General features: G+C 44.2%; 1 protein-coding gene across 3 annotated transcripts in view; it reads right to left on the reverse strand.

The window, feature by feature from the left end:
• Positions 1-21,013, reverse strand: part of CENPU (centromere protein U) — a 40,782-nt gene extending 19,769 nt beyond the window's left edge. For 2 of the 3 annotated variants that reach the window (XR_003968184.1, XR_003968183.1), the window contains exons 1-6: positions 20,703-21,013; positions 17,662-17,710; positions 16,208-16,325; positions 12,607-12,712; positions 4,957-5,017; positions 4,266-4,508 (exon numbers count right to left, since the gene is read on the reverse strand). Coding sequence is in view for 1 of the 3 variants with exons in the window: in XM_030312120.1 (XP_030167980.1) it covers positions 4,266-4,508; positions 4,957-5,017; positions 12,607-12,712; positions 16,208-16,325; positions 17,662-17,710; positions 20,703-20,743 (618 nt within the window). In the remaining 2 variants the exon portion in view is untranslated. The remainder of the gene's footprint in view (positions 1-4,265; positions 4,509-4,956; positions 5,018-12,606; positions 12,713-16,207; positions 16,326-17,661; positions 17,711-20,702) is intronic. The other variant, XM_030312120.1, reaches the window with a different exon arrangement.
• Between the last annotated feature and the right edge of the window lie 5,991 nt (positions 21,014-27,004).

The raw sequence follows: 27,004 nt of genomic DNA on the forward strand, positions 1-27,004 counted from the left end.
AAGTAAAGAAAATGATGGCTTAACGATAGCAGAAAAAGAGAAACTACATTAAAAACAAAAATAAGCTAAATGGAAATTCTAGAACCAAAGAGCACAAAACTAAGAAGTCATTGAATAGTGTTTTAGTTTTCTGTAGCTGTTGTAATAAATTGCCACAACTTGATGCCTTAAAACAGAAATGTATTCTCTAATGGTTCTGGGGGGCAGAAGTCTGAAATCAGTTTCAATGGGCCAAAATCAAGGTGTTGGTAAGACAGCATTCCCTCCAGGGACCTGGCCGGGGGGGGCGGGGGGGGCGGGGGGTGGTAAATCTATTCTTTGTTTCGTCCAGCTTTTGTGGCTCTGGCATTCCTCAGCTTGCAGTCACATCACTTCAATCACCTTCTCTGTCTTCACATCATCTTCTCCTGTGTGTGTAATCTCCCTCTGCCTCTAAGGATACTTGTGATGACACTCTTGGGCCTGAGCATGGACACATCTGTAGGGGGCACCACTCACTAATTGGGGGCTTAACTGCAGGTTTTAGATGGCAAAAGACTGGTCAGTAAAATTGAAAACAAAGTGATAAACATTTACCAAATTTGCAAATCAGAGAGAAAAAGTCTGGGGAAAAAAAAAATCAGAGCATCTCAGGAACCTGTGGGACAATACTAAAATATACGTAATAAGAGTTCCAAAAGAAGAGTCAGAACGGGATAGAAAAATTAAATTTTGAGAAAAAAAAATGACTGGAATTTTCCAACTTCTAGATCCAAGAAGCTCAGTAAACCCTAAAGCAAGATAAAACCATACTTAAGCACATCATAGTCAAAATGCCAAGAAACAAAAAAGATAAACAGGAAAATCTTGACAGCAGCCAGAGGAAAAGGGACAGAGTCAATATACAAATAAACATGGGAACAATGACCCATGTCACGGCCTTCTCACAGAAACAAGAGACACCACAGAACAACACAGACACCTAATTAAAGAGTGGAGGGAAAAAAATGTCAACCCAGAATTCTGCATCCAGTGAATCCATCCTTTAAAAACAGGGGTGAGGGCGCCTGGGTGGCTCAGTCGGTTAAGCAGCCGACTTCGGCTCAGGTCATGATCTCGCGGTCCGTGAGTTCGAGCCCCGCGTCGGGCTCTGTGCTGACAGCTCAGAGCCTGCAGCCTGTTTCAGATTCTGTGTCTCCCTCTCTCTGACCCTCCCCCGTTCATGCTCTGTCTCTCTCGGTCTCAAAAATAAATAAACGTTAAAAAAAAAAAAAAAAAAGTAGACATTTAAAAAAAATAAAAAAAATAAAAACAGGGTGAATAAAGACACTTTCAGATCAAGAAAATGAGAGAAAATGTTGCCAGCAGACCTGCACTAAAGGGTTGCTACAGGATGTTCTTTAGGCTGAAGAGAAAAGGTATTAGAAGGAAACGCAGATCTATAGGAAAGAGAAAAGACAACTGAAAAAGAAAAATCAGTGGGTAACCATAAAAACTAGATATTTTTTCCTTTTCACAATTTCCTTAAGAAATAGCTGTTTCAAGCAAAAATGACAATATCGTAAGGTTAGGTTTACAACGTATGTAGAAGTAAAACATGTGACAAAAACAGCACAGAGGATGACGGATGGATAAATGGAATAATATTGTTATGTAATTAGATTCATGTAGTGGGAAATGGTGAACTGTCAGGAAGTAGGATGTATGGTAGGAAGTGGTAACATACTGATTCTAAGTGGACTTTGCCAATTGAAGGATGCAAAGTTTTTAGTTTTATCAATTTTTGAGAGACAGACAGAGTGTAAGCAGAGGAGGGGCAGAGAGAGTGGGACACAGAATCCGAAGCAGGCACCAGGCTCTGAGCTGTCAGCACAGAGCTCGATGTGGGGTTCGAACTCACGAACCGCGAGATCATGACCTGGGCCGAAGTCAGAGGCTCAACCCACAGAGCCACCCAGGTACCCCAGACGGATACAAATTTTTAAACCCAGACGCAACCACTTAAAAAAAAAAAAAATACTCTTAAAAAAATTAAGAGGCATAGGGCGCCTGGGTGGCTCAACTGGTTAAGCATCTGACTTCGGCTCAGGTCATGACCTCACGGCTCGTGAGTTGCAGCCCCCGCATCGGGCTCTGTGCTGACAACGTGGAGCCTACTTCAGATCCTGTTTCCCTCTCTCCCTGCCTCTCCCTCCCCGTCTCTCTCAAAAATAAATAAACATTAATAAAAAAAAAATTAAGAGGATAACTGAGAAGTCAATAGAGGAGAGAAAATGGAATACCAAAATATATTCAGTTAATCCAAAATTAACAGAAAGAAAAAAACGAAGGGAAAATGGAAAACAGTAATAAGATGGTAGACTTGAACTTGATTATACTTAAAAATTACATCAAAAGTAAACGGGCTTGGGGTGGCCATTTACTGGGTGGCTCAGTCGGGTGAGTGTCTGACTCCTGATTTTGGACTCCCTCTGCCCCTCCTCCACTTGTCTGTACACATGCCCGAGCTTTCTCTCAAAAAAAGCTGAACTCATAAACACAGACAGAAATGGTGGTTACTAGGGGCTGGGGGAAATGGGGAGGTGTTGGCCCAAAGATCCAATTATAAGACGAATAAGTTCTGGGAATGGAATGTCCAACAGAGTGATTATAGTTAACGATACTGTATTATATACTTGAAAGCTGCCAACAGAATAGATCTTAAATGTTCTTCACTTCCAAAAAGAAATGATAATTATGTGAAGTGATAGGGATATTAACTAATACCACTGTGGTTAATTTTGCAATATATAATTGTATCAAACCAACACCTTAAACTTACACAATGTTATATATCTGTTATATCTCAACAAAACTGGAAAAAATAAACAGGTTGTAAACAAATGGGCGAAAAGAGATATACCGTGCAAAGTGAGCATAAGAAAGCTGCTGGGTTATATGAATATCGAACACTATGTATTTCAAGACAAAAAAATATTATAAGAAATTACAAGGAGACCTTTCCTAATGATAACAGAACATAATGATAACAGCCACTCATCAAGAACATAGAACGTTAAGTAAGCATGCAATTAAAAACATAGCTTCTGTACTTGAGGTAACAGTATTATGTCAAGGTTAATTTCCTGGTTTTAATCACCGCACTTTGGTTATGTAAAATCTAAGAATTAGATTAAGATGGGGAAAAAAATGTGTGGGAACTTCCTGAACTATCTGTGCAACTATAAGTCTAAAATTGACAAAACAAAGAACAAAGCTACAAAATTCACAATGCAAAGCTTCAGAGAACTAAAGAGAATCCGCAAAACTGGGATATTAACAAACACCTAAAACATCTCCTTTGTAATCAAGTAGACTATCCCCGCACCATAAAAAGACTCTACGGAGACATAATATCTGAACGCATGTCCATCAACTTGACCTGAGAGGACATTCACAGAAAACCTCCAACAACTGCCAACTCAAGTTCACGTGGGATGTTCACCAGACAGACCAGAAAGAGGCAGATCAACATGAATACGCTTCTGTTTGCGTAGAAAGGGGACAGTAAGAGAAAATAGATCCCTCTTTGTTTATTTGAGCAGAAGGAAACTCAGGAAGAGAACACAGAAACCAGCCGAAATGTTACCTGTTCAGTGGGGGAGGAAGACGGAAAGCGGAGAACGAGGCAGCAGGAACACAATATACTTAGAATTCTTTTTGAACATGAATGAGAATTATTCAAAGCATTAAGCCAAATGGATAAAATGACATATCAAGAGCTTGTCCCAAAGACAACATATGCCACGAATTTAAAACAGAGTGTTTAGGACCCGGAAATCTTATCTTAGCAATGTTTTTCTACGGAAATGATCGAGGGTGTACGCAAAGATTTAGCTAGGAAGAAATTCATGAATGAAAGCACCTAAAAATTTTTGATTGCAACCATTCATTCGTAAGAGATTAAACTGTGGCACATTCATGAAGGAAATGTCGTGCACTTGTGAAAATGGCATCCCAGAACACCAAGTGACCAGGTCGGTCCACTCAGGGGGAGGAAAAAGCTCCGTTAAGGGACTGAGGCGCACAGATCAAAGAGCACGCATCTTTTACGGGGATGGGCTCGTGGGTGATCGCATCCTCCTTTCTACACCTTCTGAATTTTCTAAAATAAACATTTTTATAACAAAAATATATACTAGCTTTTTAAAGAATCAAAGGAAAGAGAGGAAATGCTTTATTTTCCTCCTCAACATTTTTCAGTCAACTTTTTTTCTCCCCAACGGGGATGACAGACGCGCTCTTACCGACCGACTTTCTGTCGCCAGGGTCTCTTTTTCAACACCAGACGTGGCGCTAAGGGGTCCTGCTCTTTTAGGAGTGGTGGACTCAGCTGGTTTCTCTGGAAGTTCCGAAGATATACGCGGTGTATCTGAAACAGGTTCACGTTGTTCTGTACTCATTTTCTCTGCTGGTTTAACTTTCCTTCTTATATCACCTTCTTCGGGGCTTTCAGATTCATTGCTAATGGGCTTGACTTTTCTTGCTGGCTATGCCAAGAAATCAGCATTACTGGTTTAGAAAACACAAATGCTTACCATCCTTCCTGTAATAGTAGACAGCCTTAAAATCCACATTTCTCATTTCCCACCCTCAAGCCTGAACATAATAGGAAGATGGCAACAAAATTAGTGGGTACGTGGGGAAACCCAGATTTAAAGGCTCCATGTGAACACTCCTCAAGTTCACTCTGCCTCTGTAGATCCCAAACTAAACACAGGAATGCTGTGAAAACTGACAGGGTACATGCGGGTTTGAGACCTATGTAATGAAAAGCACTTAAGACATAAAAACACATTTCCCTTTTTACTCTAAAAGTATCTTCTGAAACGTAATATTCTTCCTCTGTGTAAAATGTGCACATTTTCTCTGCTTGCCTCCAATTGAGATAGGATATGAAATATGTTGCAAAAGATAGAAGAGAACATTCCTACGCACCTTTTTTGCACTCATTTCTACAGACGTGTCTTCACTTGCTTCGATTTCGTAAGTGTCTGACCTGTGCGAAAGAATAAACCATCAACATCTTACACTTCCTTCATTTTTATTCACATGCTGCATAGAGGTTGCTCATCCAATATGAAAACAAGCTCAATTTAGTGAGATTTCTCACGTGTCCCGGATTTATGGGTCACCTCCCACTTCTTCCGACGCCCAGGGCAGCCAAGCGTGTGGACCAACATGTGGTCCTGTTACTGCACCACATGACATGTGGTCATGTCTAAGAAATGCCCTTTCCCTGGCGTTCCCACTCCCAGGTACATGGGCCACCAGTTGAACTAAAAGCTAATCCACAGATGCTAGACCTATCATTAGGGGATATAAAAAGGAATACCCTTTCTTTCTTTGAAACGGAAAAAAAAAAATAATCCCAAACTTCTGATGAGAGATGAGGGTTCATTTCTTCATTCAATTCAACATTCATTTAATACCAACTTCAAAATGCAAAGCGCAGTGAATAAAATTACTTTAAAAATAAGAGCCTTCAGGGGTGCCTGGGTGGCTCAGTCGGTTAAGCGTGCGACTTTGGCTGAGATCATGATCTCGTGGTTCATGGGTTCGTGCCCCGCATCTAGCTCTGTGCTGACAGCTCAGAGCTTGGAGCCTGCTTTGGATTCTGTGTCTCCTTCTCTCTCTGCACCTCCCCCTCTTGCACTCTCTCTCTCTCTCTCAAAAATAAATAAACATTAAAAAAAATTAAAAATGAGAACTTTCCTTTAAGTCCACTGTCTGGTAGGAAGGCCAAAGACAGTAGCAGGCCTGGCCATTTCTGCCCACTCCAGGGCTCCGTGAACAAGCAGTCCCTCGGCCAGGGTTCCCTCCGTGAGTTGGCCAGAACCGCAAGGGCTGCCCTACAGTCTGAGTCCATCCCTGCCCGGTCCCATTCTTCTACCTTTAAGTTTCACAGAAAGGTCTACTAATAAACCTCTTCCGTTCTAATTCTGCCTCAGTGTACTTACCTGGCCTGGCACAGCGGCCTTCTACGCCATGCATACAGGCCACAGAGAGCCCCTCAAGGGTGCGAGGCACGCCAGGGAGAGAAGGCTGGCATTTCAGAAGGATGGCGCTGGAAGCCGTATGGTGGGCGGGCCAGAGGGAGAGAGCAATCCCGGAGCCAAGGACAGCAGGCCGGGCTTTGCTGCGGGAGTGCTGGCGAGATCAGCAAGGGCTTACGCTGTGGCAGGGCAGGGAGAGGAAAACGCAGGCCCTCTGGGTCATCACAGGCCACACGAATAGGACTGGTCAGAGATAAAAGGGGGATGACGCCCAGGTGACAGCAAGGCCGTTAACCTAGAGAATACGGAAGGAGCCTGTTGACACCGGGTGAGAGAGGAAAGGACTGAGCTCGGTTTTGCCTTTGTGGAATCCAAGGTGCCTATGGGCATCTAGGGGTACCCGGCGGAGCCAGGATATGGCGTGCCCTGTGAAAGGCGGGGCCAGACAGACAGACGAGGGGAGCAGAGGCATGACAGTAATATTCCGGGCGGGTGGAGAGAAGAGAGCTAAGGGCAGCATCACCTGTGCACACAGCGGCGAGGGAGCAAGGAGATCAAGGAACAAAGAACCGAACACATCCCTGGTAAGAGACAGCAGGTGCTGATGCCTCTGCAAGTCCTGGGAAATGCCGCTCTCTCTCCAGTGCCTCCCCGCTGCCTTGACTCCCTTTTGTGTCCACACACAGACCCTAACTTACCAAATAGTTTATTTTGGGGGAGCTTACCTCACGATCAAAACCGAGATTACCAAGGACATCCATATGGTTAAATACAATGCACCCGTTCAGTCCTTGCATGACTTGCTTCTCAACTGCACTCGGGCCACCTGACCACGCAACACACACTCCCTCTGCTACTCCTGTGAACAAGCGCTGCCCTGGTTTTCTTCTTTTGCCTCCAGATGCTTTGGTTCTCTCCTTCACAAGCTCCTTCCTCTCTTCGGGACGGCAGGTGGGCTTTCAAGAGGGGGGCCCCGTCCTCGCCTGCCCTCGGGCAGCCTCCCCCCGCGAGGCCCCACTCGCCCACAGCTCCACACCCCCACCACCAAGAGGCCAACAACTTCAGCCACAAGTCCAGCCTGGCCCTCTCCTCTGAGCGCCAGACCCAAGTACATAGCTTTGCCATGTCTACACCAATTCACGATGGCCTCAGGATGAAGTTACTGCATCTTGTAGGATTAAGCGCTAGTCACGGGCACTGTCATCGACCCACGTGTACAAACCAGAAAGCCAGTAGTCTGCCAGTCACTCTTACCCACCCTCCTAGAGCCAACCCACCACCAAGCCCGCTGGTTGACTTTCTATTGCTTAAGCTCAGTCACTTTTTCCCTCTGTTGTAACTGCCCTAGTCCTGTCGGCCCTGGGCTACTAAAACACTTCCAGACTGGTCTCTCCAGTGCACTCCTGCCTCTCTCAAATCCATTTTCCACACAGCAGCCAGAGGGACAGTTTTTACATGCAGTTTTTACCTGGCCACGCCACGCTTTCTTAAAATTCCTTAACTGCTGAGCTTCAGGACAAAACTCCTTACCAACTACATACGATGGGATTAGGTGTGGCTGCAATGCTAGAAAACATACCCCCAAAATGGTTCAAACAAGACACTTTATTTGCCTCTTAATAAAACTCGAGATCATTCATGGAAATTTGGACAGTCCCACCGTGATCAGAGACCCGTATTCCTTCCACTTCACGGCTCGACTTTCTCTGCCCACAACGCCCGCTCAAGCTTCAGCCGCCACATCCACTTCCACCAAAGGAAGAAGGAAGGAGCAAAGAAGGGCACAATCCTCCCTATGAAGACACTTACGGAAGCTGCAAAAATTCAGTCACGAAGACACCTTAGGGGCAAGAGAAGCTAGGAGATCCACTCTTCATTCTGACAGCCACATGCTCGGCTAACATCAAATGTGTGTCACTGAGGAAGGAGGGGAAGACACTGGGGCAGACAACCAGCACGCTTTACCATCCGTGACAAAGTAATTACTATCTTGCAGTGTGCTCCCCTCTTCAGTCTCCATACCCCGAGTCACCCTGTTCCATAAGCTCCAGGACAACAAGCATTATGTCCAAGGAGTTACTACTGTAAACCGAGAGCCTCACACAGGGCCAGGCATGTGGGCGGTGCTCAATGAATGCTGACAAAATACAAACAATAATAGCTCATATTTGAAAGTTCACTATGTACCAACCGGTTTTAAGAGCTTAAGAGGATAAATTCATCTTAAACAATCCATGACGTAGATTGTACTACTACTTTACTTTCCAGATGAAGGAATTAAGAAGTTAAAGGTCTGGCCCCAGGCCCAATACCTTAGAAGTGGCCTAACGAGGACCTGAACCGGCACAAGAGGTTGAGGGCCAGTTGCCTTAACCAGGGCACTGCACTTACACCTCACGAACAAAGGGTTTCAAATATTCACTGAATGCCTACTGCGTGCCAGGTGGTGTTCTAGGCACCCGAGGAACAGCAGGGAACAGAACAAAGTTCTGCTTTTTAAGCTACTCCTATTGGGGAGAGACAATGAACAAATTAAAAAATGAACATAGGGGCACCTGGGTGGCTCAGTCAGTTAAGCGTCCAACTTCAGCTCATGATCTCACAGTTCGTGAGTTCAATCCCTGCATCGGGCTCTGTGCTGACAGCTTGGAGCCTGGAGCCCGCTTCGGATTCTGTGTCTGCCTCTCTCTCTGCCCTTCCCCCACTCAACGCTCGCTCTCTCGCTCTCAAAAATAAACAAACATTAAAAAAAAATTTAAAAATGAACATAAAATATTGGCTTGGTAGAGGTAAAGGCTATGAGAAAAAGATCAGAGTAAAGAAAATATACTGATGAAGAAAGGTGATATTTTCTATGAGGCAGCAGAGTGGATTGCTATGATAAGGTGACATCTGAAATCTAAAAGGAAGCATAGGAGCAAGCCTTACAGAAGGCCTACAGAAGAGCAATCTGGGCACCTGAGATGGTACATGCAAAGGCCCTGAGGTGGTACATATTTAAGAACTTGATATTAAAATGATGCTGAGGGAAATAAGCCAGTTACAGAGGGACAAATAAATACTGTATTATTCCACCTATATGAGGTATCTAAAACAGGCCAATGCATAGAATTGTTTTCTTTTATGGGGCGCCTGGGTGGCTCAGTCGGTTAAGCGTCTGACTTCAGCTCAGGTCATGATCTCACAGTTCTTGGGTTCAAGCCCCACGTTGGGCTCTGTGCTGACAGCTCAGAGCCTGGAGCCTGTTTCAGATTCTGTGTCTCCCTCTCTCTCTCTGCCCCTCCCCCACTCGTGCTCTGTCTCGGTCTCAAAAATAAACATTAAAAAAAATAAAAAAAAAAAAAAAAGAATTGTTTTCTTTTTAAACTATTCCAAAAAACAGAAAAGGAAGGAAAACTTCCAAATCCATTCTATGAGGCCAGCATTATCCTGATACCAAAACCAGATAAAGACACCACAAAAAAAGAGAACTACAGGCCAATATCTCTGATGAACACAGATGCAAAATCCTCAACAAAATACTAGCAAACTGAATCCAACAACACGTTAAAAAAATCGTTCACCACAATCAAGTCGGATTTAATTTCTGGGCTGTAAGGGTGGTTTAATATTCACAAATAAATGTGACACAACACATCAATAAAAGGATAAGAACCATAAGGTTATTTCAATAGAAGCAGAAAAAGCATTTGACAAAGTACAACATCCATTCATGATAAAAACCCTCAACAAAGTAGGTTTACAGGGAACTTATCATAATAAAGGGCATATATGAAAAACCCACAGCTAACGTACTCGATGGTAAAAAATTCAGCTATTCCCCTAGGATCAGGAACAAGACAGGGGTGTTCCCTCTCACCACTTTTATTCAACACAGTACTAGAAGTCCTAGCCACAGCAATCAGACAACAAAAAGAAAGAAAAGAAATCCTCATAAGGAAGAAGCGACTCTTTACAGACAAGATACTCTATGTAGAAAACCCAAAAGACTCCATCAAAACACGGCTAGAACTGATAAATGAATTCAGTGAAGCTGCAAGATACAAAATTAATGCACAGAAATCTGTGGCATCTCTATACACCAATGATGAAGCAGAAGAAAGAGAAATGAAGGAATAAATCCTATTTACAACTGCACCCAAAACAATAAGACACCTAAGAATAAATCTAATCACTGACGTAAAAGACCTGTACTCTGAAAACTATAAAACACTGATGAAAGACATTGAAGACGACACAAAGAAATGGAAAAACATTCCATGTTCATGGACTGGAAGAACAAATATTGTTAAAATGTCTACACTACCCAAAGCAATCTATACATTCAATGCAATCCCTATCAAAATACCAACAGCATTTTTTTAAATGTTTATTTATTTACTTAGAGAGAATACAAGCAGCAGATGGGCAGAGAGAGAGGGAGAGAGAGAATCTCAAGCAGGCTCCACGATGTCAGTGCAGAGCCCAACGCAGGGCTTGATCCCATGAACTGTGAGATCATTACCTGAGCTGAAATCAAGAGTTAGATGCTTAACTGACTGAGCCACCCAGCTGCCCCAACAGTATTTTTCACAGAACTAGAACAAACAATCCTAAAACGTGTATGTAACCACAAAGACCCCAAATAGCCAAAGCAACCTTGAAAAGCAAAAGCAAAGCTTGGAGTCATCACAACTCTGGACTTTAAGTTATATTACAAAGCCGTAATATGTAATATGCCACTACGGGACTGCACAAAAATAGACACACAGATCAACAGAATAGAAAAGCCAGAAACAAACCCACAACCCTATGGTCAATAAATCTTTGACAAAGCAGGAAAGAATATCCAATAGGAAAAGGATAGTCTCTTCAGCAAATGGTGCTGGGACAACTGGACCACTTTCTTGCACCATACACAAAAATAAACTCAAAATTGATGAAAGACCTAACTGTGAGACCTGAAACCATAAAAATCCTAGAAGACAGCACAGGGAGTAACATTTGGCATTAGCCATAGCAACTTTTTTTTAGACAGGTCTCCTGAGGCAAGGGAACCACAAGCAAAAATAAACTGATAGGGCTTCATTATAACAAAAAGGTTCTGCAGAGCAAAGGAAAAAGTCAACAAAACGAAAAGGCCACCTACAGAATGGGAGAATTTTGCAAATAACATATCTGAAAAAGGGTTAGCATCCAAGATGTATAAAGCATTTACAAAACTCAGCACCTAAGAAAACCCCCAATAATCCAATTATACACTGGGCAGAAGACATGAACAGATATTTCTCCAAAAAGGCATCCAGATGGCCACAGACACATGAAAAGACGACCATCATTTATCCTCAGGGAAATGCAAATCAAAACCTCGCACCTGTCAGAATGGCCAAAATCAACAACCCAAAAACAATGGGTGTTGGTGAAGATGTGGAGAGAAAGTAACCATCACGCGCTGTTGGTGGGGCTGCAAACTGGTGCAGCCACTGTGGAAGACAGTACAGAGGTTCCTCAAAAAGTTCAAAATAGAACTACCCTATGATCCAGGAATTGCACTACTGAGTTTTTACACAAAGAATGCAAAAACCCTAATTCCAAGGGTACGTGCACCCCTGTGTTTTTAGCAACATTAGTTACACTAGCCAAATCATGGAAGCGGCCCAAGTGTTCATCAATTTGTGAACGGATAAAGCGGTGGTACATATACACAGTGGAATATTACTCAGCCATTAAAAAAGAATGAAATATTGCTATTTGTAATGACATGGATGGAGCTGGAGACTATTATGCTAAGCAAAGTAAGTCAGTCAGAGAAAGACAAATCCCATATGATATATACAGAAACAAAACAAAGGAGCAAAGGGTTTAAAAAAAAAAGAGAGAGAGAGAGAGAGAGAGAGAGAGAGAGAGAGAGGCAAACCAAGAAGCAGAATCTTAGCTTTGAAGAACTGATGGTTACCAGAGAGGAGGTGGGGGGAAATAGGTAATGGGATTAAAGAGGGTACCTGTGATGAGAACCAGGTGATTCGAATTAAAATAAAAACTTGAAAAATCCTTTCCCTCCCTCCTTGTCTTAACCTTAAAGCTAAACTAGCTTCACGAGCATGTTTTCTAGAATAATCAGTTAAATGTCAATTGTAATGACTTTTTTTTTTAATTAAACTGGATTTTTTTTATAAGTGAGGTATAACGGACATGTATTAGTTTCAGGTGTACGACATAACGATTGGATACTTGTATATACTGAAAAATGATCTCCACAATTAGTTTAGTTAACGTCTGTCACTAAACAGAGCTACAAATTTTCTTCTTCTTGTGACAACTGTCCAGATCTACTCTTAGCAGCTTTCAAACATACAACACAGTATCACCTCTATCACCATGCTGTAATTACATCCCCGTGACGGTTTTCTTTGACGGGAAAGTTGTACCTATAATTAATTGTAAGTAATGTTAATTTTTGAAAATAAGTTTTTATGTACCGGTTCTCTTGAGGAAAAACTAAGTTGGCTCCAAAGATCTTTAAAGAGCTTTAGTTTCATAAGCCTCTACCTGACAGAGCATCTCGGAAATCCTACTAACCCCAAATAAACAACTGCTTAAAGTAGAAGCTTACCTTTTCTCCACTTCTTTTCCTTCAGGAGTTGAAGGGATGGGTGAACCACAGTGTGTGGAGAATTCTTCTTCATCAGCATATATAGCAGTGCTGTGTAAAGGAGGGTCTGCAAAAGACATTTTTTTTTAAAGTACAACTTTCAAAGTCTGGCAGCTTGGGCAGCGTTTAAGTTTGTTCCCTTACAACGGCGACCTCAGTTTTAATGGCTACCAATTACACAGGCTACTTCCTTCCCGAATGTTCTTGCGCTCACACCTCAACAATGAGAAATTTAAACGATTTCATTCGTAAATACGTGGGCATTTATCAGTGGTAACCTGTATTACTGTATTTACATGCTATCTGGAAATTTTTTAAGGATATAAAAGAAATTTAAAGAAGCCTGACGTTCTCAGTCCTCACCTGACAGCGCATCACGGCCCTACTTGAGAGATCACTACACTCGTGATCAGCTCCGAGGCTTACAGGGCTTGGCCCACGGGACTCTAGAACCTCATCAAGTTCCTAGCTGGGAGGAGGGGGCCCTCTGGGGAAGGGTTCCAGTCTTCTCCCTCCTTCTCTTCCCCTGCACCGTTTGAGCGTTTCACTAGCACAAGGAGCTAACTTCAGCGAGCAAGATGAAAGGGAGGGCGACCAAATGGCCTTGGTGGAAAGGCACAGAAGAGGACCCTGGGGGGAACAAAACACTCCTACCTACTCAGGTAAAAAGAGAGACCTCAACACACTGGGCTGGGGCTGGGCTGGTGGCAGGAGGGGAGATCTTGGGGGAGGGTGGGAGGCGGCCAGGAATGAGAGAGTTGAATTGCTGCAAGTGGGGGTTGGGGGGGGGTGCCTGGTAAGAGCCAAGCTACCACTTGTGTTTGAATTTTAGCAATTTTAGCCCGGCAGTGGCAGCGTAAGCACCATGGTGTGGATTAAACGGCATGGGTTCAGACAGACAGTTGCTTAAGCAGTGAACACGTCCATGCACAATTTTAACATCAGTAATATACTCTGTGTTGCCCTCACCTAGGCAAAGGGATTTATTCACTACTGCCCATCACAAAGAGTAAAAGAGAAACAAACCAATCCTGAATCTCTGTGTGTAACCAGTCATACAAACTGGACCCTCACACCTCAACACATAAAGAGAGATACCCCAATTTTAACAAGATGAATACTTAACTTAAAAATGGATAAATGATTTGAACAGACAGCTCCAGATACACAAATGGGCCAACAGACACACAGAAAGATGGTCAGCATCATTAGTCACTAGGGAAATAAAACTCGAAGCCACAATGAGATACTACTCCACATCCATCTGGATGGCTAGCATCAAAAAACAAAACAAAACACAACAAAACAACCCCAAGTGAGGATGTGGAGAAACTGTATTACTAGTGCAAATGTAAAATGAATGTTGTGGCCTCAAAAAAGCGAACACAGTTACCTTATATCCAGCAACTCTACTTCCGCGTAGGTGCTCCCAAGAAGTGAAAGCAGGGACTCCCATGGATGTTTGAACACCCGTGTGTATGGCAGCATTATTCACCATAGTCACAAGGTAAAAGCAACCCCAGCGTTCACTGCCAGATGACTGGACATACACACAGGATGGAATATTACTCAGTTTCAAAAGGAAATTCGGACACAGGCTACAACACGGGGGGGACTCTGAAGACATAATTAAGTGGAAAAAAAGAGGAAAAATATTGTCTGATTCCTCTCAAAGGAGGCACCTAGAGCAGTCAAATTTACAGAAACAGAAAGTTGGGCTGGGAGGTGTGGGGAATGAGGAGGTGTGGCTTAATGGGCACAGACTTTCAGTTAGGGGCAAGGGGAGGTTCTGGGGGGGATGGGGAGGATAGCTGCAGAACAACGGGAGCGTGGTGAAGCCACAGAAATGTACTTTTAAAAATGGTTAGGGGCGCCTGGGTGGCTCCGTCGGTTAAGCGGCCGACTTCAGCTCAGGTCACGATCTCATGGTTTGTGAGTTCGAGCCCCGCGTCGGGCTCTGTGCTGACTGCTCAGAGCCTGGAGCCTGTTTCAGATTCTGTGTCTCCCTCTCTCTCTGACCCTCCCCCGTTCATGCTCTGTCTCTCCCTGTCTCAAAAATAAAACGTTAAAAAAAAAAAAATTAAAAAAAAAAACAAAACAACGAATTATGGAGCTAAAACATTTTTTAGGAATGCAGTATGACGCCTGCTACAGCACACAGGAACCGTGAAAAGACTCTGCCCAATGCAAGAAGCCGGTCACAAATGAACACGGAGTAGGACTCCATTTGTATGAAGAGGCACAAACAGGAAGGAGGTGTATGGCTGGCAGGGGCTGGGGGGGAAGGACGGGTGGGGACTGAATGCCAACAGGCACAGAGTTTCTCGCCGGGGTGATTAGGATGTTCTGGAACAGACGACGGTGACGGTTGTGCAATTTGGGGGCCACACTAATGTACCACTGAAAAGGAGGTATTTTCTTTAAAATTTTTTTAAATCTATTTATTTTTGAGAGAGAGAGAAAGAGACAGAGAGAGAGAGAGAGCGCGCGCACAGGGGAGGAGCAGAGAGAGAGGGAGACACAGAATCCGAAGCAGGCTCCAGGCTCTGAGCTGTCAGCACACAGCCGGATGCGGGCTCGAACTCACAGACCGCAAGATTCGTGACCTGAGCCGAAGTCGGACGCTTAACCGACTGAGCCAGGTGCCCACGTTCTGCTCATTTTTGACCTCTGAAGTGGCCAGTGACGTAAACAGAATCAGTCCCATCTGGACCAGGTGCCAGCCCTGCTTTCCTCACACTCCAAGAAACACAGATGGAGCTCTCCCCCTGGCTCTCCCGAAGCATCCTCTGCCTCTGTGTATTTCCGCAAAGGGAAAATTATCCCTCTTCTAAGTAAAACCCCTTACCGAATCACTCTATGGTGTGAGTGGTCATATGGAGTGAGAAGTATAGTTCATAGTCCTCTTTCTACAGAGTACTATAATAGGTGTCCTATTAGGACTGGCTTGTGGACAAATGCTCCTAGAAGAGTTCCGCTTTGATAAATGTTTAATAGACTTCTTAATGGGGTGCCTGGGCGGCTCAGTCTGTTAAGTGTCCAACTTTGGATCAGGTCATGATCTCATGGTTCGTGGGTTTGAGCCTGAAGCCTGCTTCAGATCCTGTGTCTCCCTCTCTCTCTCTCTGCCCCTCGCCTATTCGTGCTCTGTTTCTCTCTCTCTCTCTCTCTCTCTCTCTCAAAATAATGAAACATAAAGAAAAAAAAATTAAAAAAAAAGAGTTCTTACTTGTAATGTACTTAAAAGTGAGAAAAATTAACTCAAAATATTAAGTACTCCCCAGAACACTATAGTCATATGCAGACAGCTGATTTTTAAAATCTGAAAAGATTTCCATATGAAAAAAAATTTTTTTTAAATTGTTTATTTTTAATAGAAAAAGAGAGAGAGGGAGAGTGTGGGGGAGGGGTGGAGGGAGAGAGGGAGACATAGAATCTGAAGCAGGCTCCAGGCTCCGAGCTGTCAGCACAGAGCCCGATGCATATTTTTATTAGTAACTAGCCTAAAGTTTTTAGGATAAACTACATTAAAGTTTTTAAGATGAAGATTTAAAATACTAACCGAAGATCTCATAAGGTTCTTCATCTTTCTCATGTTCACCCAGTCTGCTGATGCTGGAGATACCAGAATTATCGGGATACTCAAATACATTAGTAGGCTTCTGCTCTGGGCCAGCTTTCTAAAAGTGAATAAAGTCAAAGTCATTGAATTAGTTGTAACAACCGGGAACATTACAAAGTTGATTTATTTAGAAAGGATAATCCTGCTATCGTTGCTGCCTAAAGAAATGATCCTTAACACTTTTTGAGGGGGGAGTTGGGGGAAACAGACCCCTTTGAAAAACCAAGACAGGGGCTGGCTAAATTCTATCAAGGACCAGAGGCTCAATATAGTAGGCTTTGCATCTGTTGCAACTGCTCAGCTCAGCCACTGCAGTCTGAAAGCAGACAGTGACCTTGCAGAAAGAATTAAGCATGGCTGTGTCGCAATAAAACTTTATTTATGAATACGGAAATTGGAATTTCGTATCATTCTCACCTATCACGAGATAGTTGTCTTTTGATTTTATTCCAACCAATTAGAAAGGTAAAAATCTTTCTCAGCTCACAGGGTTGTACAAAAACAGGGAGCAGGCCAGATTTGGCCCATGGGCCATAGTTTGCCAACTGCTGATCTAGGGGAAGCTATGGGCCCTCTCCCCCACGCACCTGAAAGTTCATAAGGATACACACGGGTAAAAACTCCCAAAGAAGAGACAAGGGTTTATGGTTCAATATACTAACAGGCCCCATGACATTTACTACCCCAAATCTTCATGAAAGACCAAAACATACAGAAAATGAGAAAAAAAATCCATCACAGCTCTGGGAAATGGGGAAGGATGCCATTTACAGAAAAGAAAACATGAGGAAATTCTAGGAGATATAAAGGAGATGGTGTAAAATTGACCAAACAAAAACTTTCCCACTTACAGACCCTCACTATAAAATCTGTCACGGAGTACTTGGGGGTGGGATGCCAGAGAAGGGGAGCTGACAGGCCTTCCCATCCTCTGAGATGCAAATCAGCCTCCAGCTTCCAGCTGCCTTCCAAGAAAAGAAAGAAGTCAGGAAGGCTAAGAAATCCACCTCAGGCACTTTGGACTTCCAGCGAAGGCAGGCTGGGAGCAGAGCTTTAAAACTTGAAGAATTCCGTTCCAGGTATGCCGGACTTTAGCCAAATGGCTAAGTGAAAAAAGCAAAATACAGAAAGCTGTACAAATTTTTACAGGATATCAATTATCCAAATGAAAATAAAACCAACCTAGGCCCAGAAACAAAGATTCAAAATGTTAACAGGGATCATTTTTTGTAATATACTGGCAAAGACGGGAGGCAAAGGAATACACTTTTCACTACAATAGAACACTGAGCTCACCGAGTGAAGTCTACGCGACTCGAAGGTTCCCACAAAACGTTCATCATTTCGTATTGTCAGTTATGAGATAATTATATTAAAGTGAGACGATAACTTACATCTTTCGTGGAATGTGTTTTTCCTATAGAGTTCTTTGAAGATCTCACACTATCGAACAGCAAAAACACACAAAAAGGAAATATTTAAAATAACTGGGGAAACACCGTAACTTGCAACCCTTTCGAAGCATTTTCCCCCCCAGGTTATTGTCATCAGTTGCACAGAGAGTGAGCACCCAGAGAAAGTCAGGTTATGGCAAAATCCTTTGGGAAAACAGAACCTGTATCTCACACACATTTTTTTTTTTTTTTTTACAGGTCAAATCATATCACCGGTGTATAAAATAGCACACCTCTCTCCCTCAGGGACACAGAAACTCTTAATCCTGCTATTTTCCTTTTCCCTGAGGACAAGTCATAGTAGCGACTGACAGTTTCTGCAGAATAGAGCAAAAGGGAAGTAGGCTGGCATTTACTAGGCACCTGACACCCATTCTAGCCTGTGCCTGGCTCTTGCACGTAGATTTTCTCATTTAGCTCCAACGGTCCTATAAAGTAGAAGTGAACCCCATCTGCAGAGTAAATTTGCCCAAAGCAGCACACAGCCAAGAAGCCGCCCGCGTCAAAATTTCCAGCAGTTCAAATCCACAGCTTTCCCCTTCCCACCGCTAATGCCCCTCCCTTGGGCACTGGGATAAAAGGACAAAGTTGTAGATCTTCAACAAGCGTAAACAAGATGTAACAACAGTGACTAAAATACAGACTGGAAATAGGAGTGGGGGGGAAACAGTATTTCCAGTGAACATGTACCGTGTATCCTCCGTGCACCAGGCAATGCAGGACGGCACTGGGGGTACTTGGGTACGATACCATTACTCAGTCTCCGACTCTACAACTTGCTGTGCAGGCACCATTCGTGGAAAGCAAAATCAGTCCAGCGTGTCAGAATCAATATTTCTTTGAGCAATGATTTATTTGATAGAATTTCAAGAACATTCTGTATATTCTCTACCCACGTTCACCTACTGTTCACATGTTGTCTCATACGCCCTCTGTGTGTGTAGACTAGAGACAACGTGCACCTTTACCCCTAAATAATTCAGTGTGCCTTTCCTAAGAGAGCATTATCACGCATTGCCACAGTACAATTTCCAAATTAAGAAAATGAACACCGATAGGATCGTATAATCTACTGTCCACATTCAAATTCTACCCACGTCCCCAGAATTTCCCTCAACATCTTCTTCTGTATTTTCAAAAAGGAAATACAAAAGAATAGAAAATGTAAGATTGCATTGAACCTTTTATTTTCATAACCTTTTTTTTGTTGTTGTTCTAGAAGTGTTTAGTGCACACGTGTGTATTAATCGGGATGTAAAACATCATTACTGTAAGTCACAGTAAACAAAACTGTGGAACTCTTTAGAGCAGTGGTTCTCAAACTTAAGACATCAGAATCACCTGGAAGGCTTCCAACAGACTGCTTGGCCCCACCCCAGAGATTCTGATTCCATCCACCCGGGATGGGATCTGAGCTGCTGCGTTTCTAACAAATGCACATTTCTAAAAACACTTTAAGGACCACTGCTTTATTTGATTCTCCGTTCCAAAGAAGAAAGTGGACCAGGTATTCATCTTACAGCATTTGGGATTCCAGGGTTCGGGAAAAAGAAGTTACGTGACTTATCAAAGGTCACACAGCCAAGTAACAGAAAGAGGACCAGAAACCAGATTGCAGAACTTCTTATCCTCCGCTGACCCCTGGCTCTTGCCTCCTCTGTGCTTAAAAAAAGGTCAAGTTTCCACCTTCCCTATGGGTAGGAGCAAGGTGCTGTTTCCAAAGATGGAAACCTCTGCGATACCGTATGTAAAAGTTTTGGTAGATGTGCACCAGTGAGTTTGGGGGAGAGGGATGAACAGATTTCAAGAGTCTCAAAGGCAAAAATGTTGTATGTATACACACACATGGAGAGAGTGGGACTCTCCATCGGGAGAGTCTTCGGTTCTCCCCCAGCATCAAGAGTCCCCACAGGAGTCTAGTCTCAGTTCATTCCACCTCCCTGCTCTGTCCTGCTCCAGGCTTTCCCCTAAGCTCTGCCTGGCTTGCATTCCCCGCTGTCACCCTGCATCCACAAATGCCACCTCCTACAGGGAGTCTTCCCACAGCCCAGGAGGAACTCCTGGACATGTGTACGTATGACCTTGCGTCCCCACCATAGCAGGCCGAGACCCCTTTAGCTAGGACCACACCAGGCCTTCGGGTGCGCTCAAGACACTGCCGGCAGGGCAACTGTCAACGAATCCATTAAAAATAACATTCTGGGGGCGGCTGGGTGGCTCAGTCGGTTAAGCGACCGACTTCCGCTCAGGTCATGATCTCACAGTCCGCGTCGGGGTCTGTGCTGACAGCGCAGAGCCTGGAGGCTGCTTCGGATTCTGTGTCTCCCTCTCTCTCTGCCCCTCCCCTGCTCGTGCTCTGTCTCTGTCTCAAAAATAAATAAAAACATTAAAAATTTAAAAAAAAAATAACATGCTGGAGAGCAGTTTGGCAGCCTATATTTAAATGCGTGCCCTTTTTGATTAAGACAAAACTGCGTGACCCATCCTGGACCCCTTTTTAAGAATAACAAGCCACAGCTTGGAGCACCGGCTGGAGATTTGGTTCAGCTTTAACGTTCGTGTTACAAACACGGCAGGGTCTTGAAAATAAGAATCCTGACGGCCAGCCAGAGGGCAAACTTTCTAGAATGTAAAGTCTGGCAAGCAGGAGGCGGCTCAATGAGTTATCTGTTGGATATTTTGTTTCAAAATACTTCCAGCCTGCTTTAGCCTACACTCGCGCACACAAAGCTAACCTTCTCTTCCACCCGCCAGGCAGTTTTCAGCTGTAACTGCTTTAAATCTCGCGGCCACCCTATGCACTCGGGGCTAATATTCCCATCTTATAGGTGGAAGACGAGACCCTGAGCGAGATCCGCAGGGGCAGAGCCAGGGAGCCTCGCTGCGCAGCAAGAACAGCTCCGAGAGGCACAAAACGCGGCAGGAAGCGAAAGAGGTAACGCCGGTGCCCGGGCTGCGTCCGCACGAACCGAAGTACTTACCCGCCGCGCCCTGGGCCCCGCACCCGCCGCGACGGAGCCATCCGAGTCCAAGGCTCTGCGGGTAAACGGAGCCAGAAAAATCCCGCCAAACCGCGCGCCGCCCCGAGCGATCAATCTGGACCGAGCCTGCGCGCACGCCCCGCCCCGCCCCGGACCGTTTAATCCCGCGGGGCCTCCCGGTCCTGGAGCGCCTGAGAAATCCCGGCTGGGATTGTAGGAAAGCGGATCCTGGAGTGAGCGCCTTCCAACCAATTGCTGATGGTCCCTGAGACGTCAATAGTTAGCCGGGCTTTTCCCCGCGCCCGCGCCCGCGCCCGTTTTCCTAAACTCGGCAGTTCCGGAGCCGTAGGGGCCCGCCCAGGGGGCGGGGAAGGGGAGGAGCCGGAGCTGAAACGAGGCAGCGCGGTACTTCTGTGGGTACCCGGTCCAAACCCGGGTGGGAGCTCCCGGCGCTTAGGCTCCTGGGCAGTGAGAACGATGCATTGCCAACAAGGCAGGATTTGACTCTGCTGCTGCCCTTTAGCCAGCTGTGTGAGCTCGGCCTGTTATTTTCACCTCTATTCTAGTTTCCTCATTGTAAATGGGAAGGGCCCCTTCTGGAGCTAGTATTCTCCGATTCTGTCTTTCTGTTTACAAATTTATTCTGCGAAAGAATGTTGGGCCTTTACCACACCATAAATAAAAATGAACTTAAAATGGGTCAAAGACCTAGACTTAAAAAGGAAAATGATGCAACTTTAAGGAGAAAACAGAGCAAAGATACTTAATGACCTTGAGTTTGGCAATGATTTCGTGGCTGTGATTCCAAAAGCACAGTTTGGGATCACGGAAAAGTTCTGGAGATGGATAGTAGTGGATGGTTGTGTAACAACGTGCCTGTACCTAAGTGCATGCCGCTAAAGTGTACAGTTGAAAATGGTTAAAAAGCTAAAGTTGATGTTATGCAGATTTTATCACAATAAAAAGAACATATTTCATGCATACAAAAGAATATAACATGTATAATGTAAAGAAGCAGAAACACCCATGTACTCACCACTGCATTAGAAAATAAATCGTGATCATTCCACCAGCCTTGGTAAATCCCTAAAGAATGTATTAATTACTGTGTATTTCTCAACTTTATATAAATGATATTTAGTATGTACTTTGCAAGTGCTCTTAATCAAAGCTATGATTTTTAGATTTAGCCACATCGATTCATGTAGCTGTAGTTCATTCATTTTCATTGTCTTTGGAATGCTTTAAGTAAATACTCCACATTTCATTTATCCATCCCCCTGTGTATGGTTGTTTCAGTCTTTTTGCTCTGATCAACAATGCAGTGCCCAACATTCTTGTGTTTCATATGACACATATCTGAGAGGTTCTCTAGAGATAGACCTGGTAGAAATATTATTGCCTCAGAATAAAGACATTTTAAGCTTTACGTGATAATGCCAATTTTTATACCTCGTTTTGTAGATTACAGTTTACATCCCCCATCGGCAATATATAAAAGTCCCCTTAGCTCTATATACATGTCAACACTTAGAATTTTTAAGACTTTTACATTTTTACCTAACTAGTGAGTTGAAATGGTATCCTATTATGTTTTTCATTTGCATGTCCCTTAAGACCATCATCTTTTCATCATTCCCAGTCCCTTGCTGATTCCTCCTCACTGAAATCACCTCACCCAGGAATCATTTGGGCAGTTGCCATAGGGGAATAAATCACCTTTCAGGAACTGAAGGTACCACCCTTTTGACCGGTTTAGAAATGGGGTTCCTGGGGCGCCTGGGTGGCGCAGTCGGTTAAGCGTCCGACTTCAGCCAGGTCACGATCTCGCGGTCCGTGAGTTCGAGCCCCGCGTCGGGCTCTGGGCTGATGGCTCAGAGCCTGGAGCCTGTTTCCGATTCTGTGTCTCCCTCTCTCTCTGCCCCTCCCCCGTTCATGCTCTCTCTCTGTCCCAAAAATAAATAAACCTTGAAAAAAAAAAAAAAAGAAATGGGGTTCCTGGAGCCACTGAAACTCGTCACTCTTTTTTTTTTTTTTTTTTTTTTAATTTTATTTTTGGGACAGAGAGAGACAGAGCATGAACGGGGGAGGGGCAGAGAGAGAGGGAGACACAGAATCGGAAACAGGCTCCAGGCTCTGAGCCATCAGCCCAGAGCCCGACGCGGGGCTCGAACTCACGGACCGCGAGATCGTGACCTGGCTGAAGTCGGACGCTTAACCGACTGCGCCACCCAGGCGCCCCAAAACTCGTCACTCTTAATAGAGTCGACAGGTAGCTCCATTTTTCTGGGAAAAGGGCCATGGGTCTCAAACTTGTGGATCCGAAAAAAGAAACTGCCCAACTGTGAAGACGGGAAGATGTTCAGCACTGGATATGAAATAAAAACTGAACCCAAATAGGTGTAAAAAATGAAAGGAGTTTATGAGCTTATGTCACTGAAAAGCCCAGATGCAGGATGGCTTTGACAGCGATGACAGTTTGACCTAGAGGTTTGAGAAGCCGTCAGGGCTCTGAGGGGGCCATTTTCTTGCCCTTCTTGTACATCAGCTTGTTATCAGGCCGTGTACATCAGCAGCAGCATTGGCAGCGACACTTGGGTTTATTGAGCATTTACTATGATCCAGGCACTGTTCTAAGTAGTAAACCATTTCAACCTTTCCCTAACCCTATGTGGTGAGCACTATAAGCCCACTTTGCATACGAGGAAACGAAGGAGCAGTCCCACAGATGCTAAGAGGTAGTGCCTGCATTAGATCTTAGGATCCGAGCCCAGAGCTTGCACCTAGCAGCTGTTCCAAATCTCACATCAGAACTCCACCATTCAAAACAAAGGGAGTAGCTATGTCCCAGTATTCCCAGAAAAAAGCTTAAGCTTTAACGGGGTTTTGGTGACATACCTACATGTGTCAGTATTCTCCAGGGAAACAGAACCAATAGGAGGCACGTGCACACCCACACTGCCTATACATATGTATATGTATGTATATTTATAAATATACAATAAATCTCTCACGTATACGTATTTAAAAAATAAAGTACCCAACTGTTAATACAGGAAGAGGTTCAGCACTCTGGATGGAATATTTATATACATCTACATGAGAGAGATTTGTGTTCGGGAATTATCTCACACGATTGTGGAGGCTGGCAAGTCTGAACTGGAGAGGGCAGGCCAGCAGCCTATACATTCAGGTAAGAGTTGGTGTTGCAGCCTTGAGTCTGAATTCTGCAGGACAGCATGCTGGAAACTCAGGCAGAATTTTTAGGCTGCAGTCTTGAGGCAGAATTTTTTCATCACTGGGAAATCCCAGTCTTTGCTCTTAAGGCCTTCAACTGATTGGGTGAGGCTCACCCACATTATGGAGAATAATCTGCTTTACTCAAAGTCTACTTATTTAAATATTAATCACATCTAAGGGGCGCCTGGGTGGCTCAGTTGGTTAAGCGGCTGACTTTGGCTCAGGTCATGATCTCGCGGCCCGTGAGTTCGAGCCCCGCGTCGGGCTCTGGGCTGACAGCTCAGAGCCTGGAGCCTGTTTCAGATTCTGTGTCTCCCTCTCTCTGATCGTCCCCCGTTCATGCTCTGTCTCTCTCTGTGTCTCAAAAATAAATAAACATTAAAAAAAATTAAAAAAAAATAAATATTAATCACATCTAAAAAAACAAAAACAAAAACAAAAAACAAACCTTTCCAGCAACATCTAGACTTGTGTTTGACCAAGCAACTGGGGATTATAACCTTGACCCAAAAATATTAACAAAAAAACAACCTCTGGATCAACTCCTGGGGTCAAAGAACTGGAATACACTCACAAACTTCCTGGAACCACATGGATTCCTATTGGGATTGGGGTGGTGGGGAGGGGTTGGAAATTGGGAAAGCAGGAAAGGGATGCTGTCCTCTGCAGAAACTTGCCCACGGTTGGTTGCAGAGCTCATCTGTCATAGGGAAGGCAGGATTTCAGCCTAGGTGTTCTAATACCAAACACGTCGGTTCCACTCCCTCATGCTGCCTTCTCGGTTAAACTGTCAGATTCGAGCAGCGATTCTCAAATGGGGTGAATAAAGGGGAGAGGAAAGGGGGCGGGTTCCAGGCTCTCTGGGGTGCGCGTGGTATGATGAAGCAAGTAATGCTATAACATGGACAAGACTCCCAGTTGCTCTGGTGTAGAGCCCAGTCTGGGTGGAAGAAAGTGAACGCGAAGGCCTAAGACAAGTATCAGAAGTGTGGGGGCTGGAGGCCAGCGGCTCGAGAGGCGAGAAGGATCAGTAAAGGGAAAAAGAAAAGCCCAGCAGAACAGAGAGGTTGCAGCCAAGGGAAGATGCGGTCACTGGGAAACTACGAAGACAATGGCAGATTACTTTTTCAGGAAGCCGTTGCCCATCAATACAGGAAAACCTTGGTTTGCGAGCATAATTCATTCTGGAAACATGCGTATAATCCAAAGCACTTGTATATCAAAGCGAATTTTCCCACAAGAAATAATGGAAATTCGGATGATTCATTACACAACCCAAAAATATTCATATAAAAATGATTACAGTACTGAAATACAATACAATATAACAAAGAAAATACAAAATATAAAGAAAAATAAACAAATTAACCTGCACTTCTGTTTGCAAACTTCATGGCTGGTGTGAGAGAGACAAGACACAGGAGGGTTACTGTGTAGGAGACTTTCACTATCACTAACGGATGTTGACTGCAATACAGTATTAATAAACTCTTGTCATTTACTGTATTTCATGTAACTGGCAATAAGATAGCAAAGGAAAGGGTCTATATCTGCAGGCAGCCTGACCTAGAAGGAAGCAAAGCATTCCTAAGCTTACTCTTGGATGGAAAAACAAGGGACTGTCCATAGGTGCTTGGAAGTGACATAAAATACACAAGTGCCAGTTGTGGGCACCTTCCAACGTTCTGAAAGATCACTGATTTCTGCAAACACCACAGCCTGAGACCAAGCATCCAAGCGTGGGAGATGATCACCCACAGTCCCACAGCGCACGCGTGTGAGATAGAGAGAAAAAGAGAGAGAGAGAGAGGAACCATTGGCTCGGTTGTGATCATGTGACATCCGGCGTCTCATACTACTCATATTACAAGACATCGCTCATTTATCAAGTGAAAATTTATGAGAAATGTTTGCTCGTCTTGCGGAACACTCCCAGCAACAAGTTATCCACAATCCAAGCTTCTACCGTATTTTCTCTTGTCAGATGCGTGCCTTGTGTGCACTCTTTCCATCGCCGTTAACCCTTTGTGAATGCTCGTTAAAGTCAACAACCTTGTAATCTTAGCGTACCTAGGGAGGTTGGGAAGAATTAGGGACAGTGGCCAGGACGGGTGAAGCATGGGTGTGGGAAGAGGGCTAAACACACAGGAGTGGAGGGAGGAAGGTCTGGAGCCCTGTAAGTAGCCTGGGCATTGTGAACAACCAGAGGGTGCTGGGGGATAGCAGAGGACAGGTGATTGCAGAAATTCTGGAGGACATCACGGTGGGAGGAGCGTGATGTAACATACTTTCATGTTTGGACAGTGAAAAAAAACCCCACCACTATTGGAGCACATGGGGGGCTCAGCAGGTTGAGCATCCAACTCTTGGTTTCGGCTCAGGTCATGATCTCTGGGTTGTGGGATCAAGCCCTGCACTGAGCTCCACACTCAGCGTGGAACTGCTTAAGATTCTCCCTCTCTTTCTCTCTCTCCCCGCCCCAACCCCTCTACTCTGCTCCCATTCTCTCCCTAAAAAAAAAAAAAAAAAGTTTGATAAAACAAAACAACAACAACAACAACAAAAAACCCACCACAACGACTGCTTTTATAATACAGATGTAGAAAATAAAGAACTACAAAACATCTTGGACCTCGGGATGAACTGAATGCTTGGGCACAGACACTCCTCTGTGGAAATATATCTTCCCCATGAAATGGGTTGATGTATATATTAACTTCATGTTTTGGAATTATTAGTTTGATTTTCATTTCTTTATTTATTTTTGAGAGACAGAGAGAGACAGAGTGCGAGCAGGGGAGGGGCAGAGAGAGAGAGAGAGAGGGAGACACAGAATCTGAAGCAGGCTCCAGGCTCTGAGCTGTCAGCACAGAGCCTGACGCAGGGCTTGAACTGGGCCGCCCAGGTGCCCCTCCTAGCTTGATTTTTAAGTGAGAATATTATTATTTACCTTACAGGTTTACCATGAAGATAAGAGGTAAAGAATACGGAGTATTCATATACATTTATGTATACACTTACATATATACTTACATATACACTTACATAGACGTCCATATCCA

Source organism: Lynx canadensis, chromosome B1 (genome assembly GCF_007474595.2).
Source record: "Lynx canadensis isolate LIC74 chromosome B1, mLynCan4.pri.v2, whole genome shotgun sequence".
In the NCBI taxonomy this organism is placed as follows: Eukaryota; Metazoa; Chordata; class Mammalia; order Carnivora; family Felidae; genus Lynx; species Lynx canadensis.